At 45.2% G+C, this 3768-nt stretch overlaps 1 protein-coding gene across 1 annotated transcript; it reads left to right on the top strand.

Annotated features, from left to right (window-relative positions):
• The first annotated feature begins 192 nt into the window (after nt 1-192).
• LOC117563114 (coiled-coil domain-containing protein 85C-A-like) lies at nt 193-1147 on the top strand. Its single transcript, XM_034241283.1, has one exon. It carries the CDS (start codon nt 385-387, stop codon nt 1060-1062), a length of 678 nt encoding a protein of 225 aa, XP_034097174.1. The 5' UTR covers nt 193-384; the 3' UTR covers nt 1063-1147.
• The last annotated feature ends 2621 nt before the right edge of the window (nt 1148-3768 follow it).

The following is a 3768-nucleotide window of genomic DNA, read 5'->3' as shown; positions in this document are numbered from 1 at the left end:
TGAATGTAACAGTAAAGACATTCGCTTCAACTATATGGCTGACTGAGAGCAGTTTGCACCACCATGAAGTGTACATGTTTAAAAAAGAAAAATAGCTGCAGTTGATCAATGAGGCAGGGGGGGGGGGGGCTGCCTATAGAGGACACTGTGTAGGCCACCACCTACCTGTGTCCCCCCCCCCACCACCTCTCCTCCTCCTCCTCCCCGGCTCCAGTCCCCTACTGCAGCCAGCACTCAACGCGTCTCAGAGCTTCCAGTAAGACAAATGGCGGGGAGCTGTGTCTGTGGCCCGGTGTGTCTGTCAGCTGTCATGGATCCGGTCTAACCCAACTTAGCCCGCTAGTAGGACTCTGTGATTATCAGCCAGCATTAGAAGCTGCGGGGATGGACGCGGCTGATGTGAGCCAGCTGCCCGACGAGGAGCTGCTGATGCTGGGGAAGGATGACCTGGTCCGGAGGCTGAGGCGCTTCGAGAGCCTCAACATGGACCTGATCGTGGAGCAGGGAAACATGATGAAGGAGGTGAACCGGAGCCTGCAGGTGCACCTTCACGAGATCCGGAGTCTGAAGGAGGCCAACCAGAAACTGCAGGGAGAGAACCAGGAGCTCCGGGAGCTCTGCTGCTTCCTGGACGATGACCGGCAGAAGGGCAAGAAGGTGTCCCGGGAGTGGCAGCGCTTCGGTCGCTACACCGCCAGCGTCCTGTGGAGGGATGTCGGGCTGTACCAGCAGAAGCTGCGGGAGCTGGAGGGCAGTCAGGAGGCGCTGAGGAGTCGGACAGAGAACACGGAGCTGAAGGAGATCCTCCTCATGCTGGATGAGGACAGGAGCGGACCCGGCTCGCGGATCTCCATAGACAGCCAGTCCAGCCTCAGCAGCCTCACCTACCCGGCGCTGCTGCGGGACGCCGGGGACGGGAGCAGTTCATCCAGCACCGGAAGCGCCGGGAGTCCGGACCACTCTCACTCAGGGCCTGAGGGGAAGATGGGCTCCATGAGGCGGGCTGCGGACCTCCACAGAGGAGCCGGGCTCAGTGGTGAGAGATTACCCGGTGTTCCCTGACAGAGATAACTAAGTATATTTAGCCTACCCAAACTGTACTGTACACGTTTTAGGTATGCCTACTTCACTTGAGTATCTCCATGAAATACTTTACTTCTACTCCACTACTCTCAAAAGGGAAATAATGTAATTTTACTTAACACATTTAGCTACTTTTAACTAAATGCATCCCTAGAAATGTAATAGTGGACTAACTCAGTCACAAGAGTCAAATTATTTAAATATTTTACGAAAAGTCACTCAGAACTTTGTCTACAACAGTCAAATGTGATGCAACAATAATCAAAAAGAAAGAAATTTCACATATAAAAATAATTACACATAAAGGCCATTTTCTATTTTGACCTTTAACATTAATTATAATCCAGTAATTAAGCTGTTATGCATAACAAATTAACAAGTAGGCCTACTTTTACTTTTGCTACTTTAGGTAGCCTACATTTTGATGCCAATACTTACTTTCAATGTAATGTCCCCTATTATAGTCTTTGTCAACAATATATTGTAGGTCTCAGTTATATATAGAACCTGTCTCTGAAGTGTGTGACTGAGACACCAAACATCATTGCAGCATCGCATAATAAAAGGGGGGGGGGGTTTACCTTGGTTGGTTATTGGCCAATGGTTTACACAAGCCAAAAAATCGTTATGACATCATAAAGTGGCCAAAATCAGCTCATTTTCAGACAGGTTTTTATATAAATGGATCAAGACAAAAAGAGAGGGGGTCTTTGTTCCTGACACTTTTTAACACAGAGGTGACATATTAATTGATAAAATACATGAAAAGTGGATTTTGTATAATAGGTGCATTTCCAATGCAGGACTTTTACTTGTAACTATTTTATAACGCTGCTTTTACTACTTATTGAACCATCATTGTAAGTGATAGTGAAAATACCAGTTCAGGTAATCTGTGTTCTTAAAAGTTTATTTCAAAATGTGTGATAATGAATTCTAAATTAACCCAAATCAAATGAGAGTGTACATACAAAAATAAAGACACTTAAAGATATACAATGTTTCTGGTCTTGCAGTACAGATATCGAAGTGTTCTCCACAGATAATTTTTTCATTAAAATGATCACAAAGCAACTCTCAACAGACCCCTAAGCACGATGATACTTCAACACAGAAGGTCAGAACTGTGATATATTTTGATGCCAATACTTTTGTACTTTTACACAAGTTAGATTTTGAATGCAGGACTCAATACATTTTAATATTGCTACTTTTACTTAAAGGGGACCTATTATGCAAAATGCACTTGTTGATGTCTTTTATACATAAATACGTGTCCCCCGGTGTTTTCCTCCGTACCCACATCTCCGCCAAAAAAAGAGCACCGTGTCATTTGAAAAAAGCCGCATTTGCGTACCAACATTGAGAGAGAGAGGGAGAAGGAGAAGAGAGAGAAGGGAGAATAGAAAAGAGAAAAGAGAGAGAGAGATAAATATATTTGCGAGTTGCATATGAACCTATGATATGAACTCAGGGCCGGCCCGTAGCACTGGCGTTATAGATGTTCGCCTAGGGCGCCAGATGCTCTGCATCTCGCTGCACTGGCAGTTCTGGGAGGGAAAAAAACATTTTTGACCGTAGGTGCTCATCCTAATTTTCGGCCTTGATGTAACAATATTCATAATTAAGTAAATGTAACACCCTTTTCACCCCGGTTACACGTTTCATTTGCCCTGTACAATGGGCGCTGTAAGTGATGAAAATGGGGGATGTTGGCGGGAGGGAGGAGGGAGAGTCCTTTCCAGTCAGACTGAGAGGCTGATAACTACAGCTCAGTTAGGTAAAGGACTCTGAGTGTTTAGATAGCCTAGTTAACTTTAGTCTAAGTTCAAACGGTTTGGTCACAATTTATGTAAACACATATTTCCAAGGCACTCTTATTGGGATAAATCTTGCATGTGTGTTCTGTGTTTACCTCTGCATGTGTGTTCTGTGTTCACCTCTGCATGTCTGTTCTGTGTTCACCTCTGCATGTGTGTTCAGTGCCGTGTGTCTGGCAAATAAAGTCAAGACCCCCTCAAAAGTTACGGTTTATTTCATTTTAAGGATGAGCACCAAGCAACATCTCCAGGTGCTCCTTTGAGAACCAGGGCAAAAAAGTTATGTGCACCCCTGCCTATAACGTCATTGGCGACATCCGGCCGACGTGACACGTCCCAACCTATCGTCTCCGGCACACGTGACACGTCCCAACCTATCGTCTCCGTATACAGTCGCAGCTGTGTGTCTGTGTATTCAGCAGGATGTCTGCAGGAGGCACTTAGAGTAATGTTGTTATATATAATACATATAATGGCACTGTTCTAGCAGTAAACACTTAAGAAATAACATGTCAAGCTATGTGCTGTATCAGAAATAATGCGCTGCGTGTTTTGGGAGTAATATGCTGTGTGTTTTACATTAGCAAGCATGCTAACACTCAGAGCTAGCCATGGAGCTAACGCTGTAGGCTACTGCAGAGAATATGTGTAACGTAATGTCCTTGTGGTAAACCCTGCGAGAGAGAAAGGTTTGAGTTGAAGTGGTTGGGAGCATAATATGGCATTTAATCACTGCAGCGTTTAGCTGAGCTTCTCCTGGTAGAAATCTCTCTTAGCAGGGGAAAGCTGCGTGACGCTACAAAGGGGCGTGGCTAGCAGCAGCCGTTCCACTTAAAGCAGAATCAGCCTTTTTGGAACAGGGCTG

Source organism: Gymnodraco acuticeps, unplaced genomic scaffold (assembly GCF_902827175.1).
Source record: "Gymnodraco acuticeps unplaced genomic scaffold, fGymAcu1.1, whole genome shotgun sequence".
NCBI classification, from domain to species: domain Eukaryota; kingdom Metazoa; phylum Chordata; class Actinopteri; order Perciformes; family Bathydraconidae; genus Gymnodraco; species Gymnodraco acuticeps.
Note: the sequence above shows the minus strand (reverse complement) of the source record. Positions and strands in the feature narration are given on the sequence as shown.

What these genes read in the sequence shown, in the direction of transcription:
- LOC117563114 (XM_034241283.1), top strand. Translation starts at nt 385, where the DNA reads ATGGACGCGGCTGATGTGAGCCAGCTGCCCGACGAGGAGCTGCTGATG.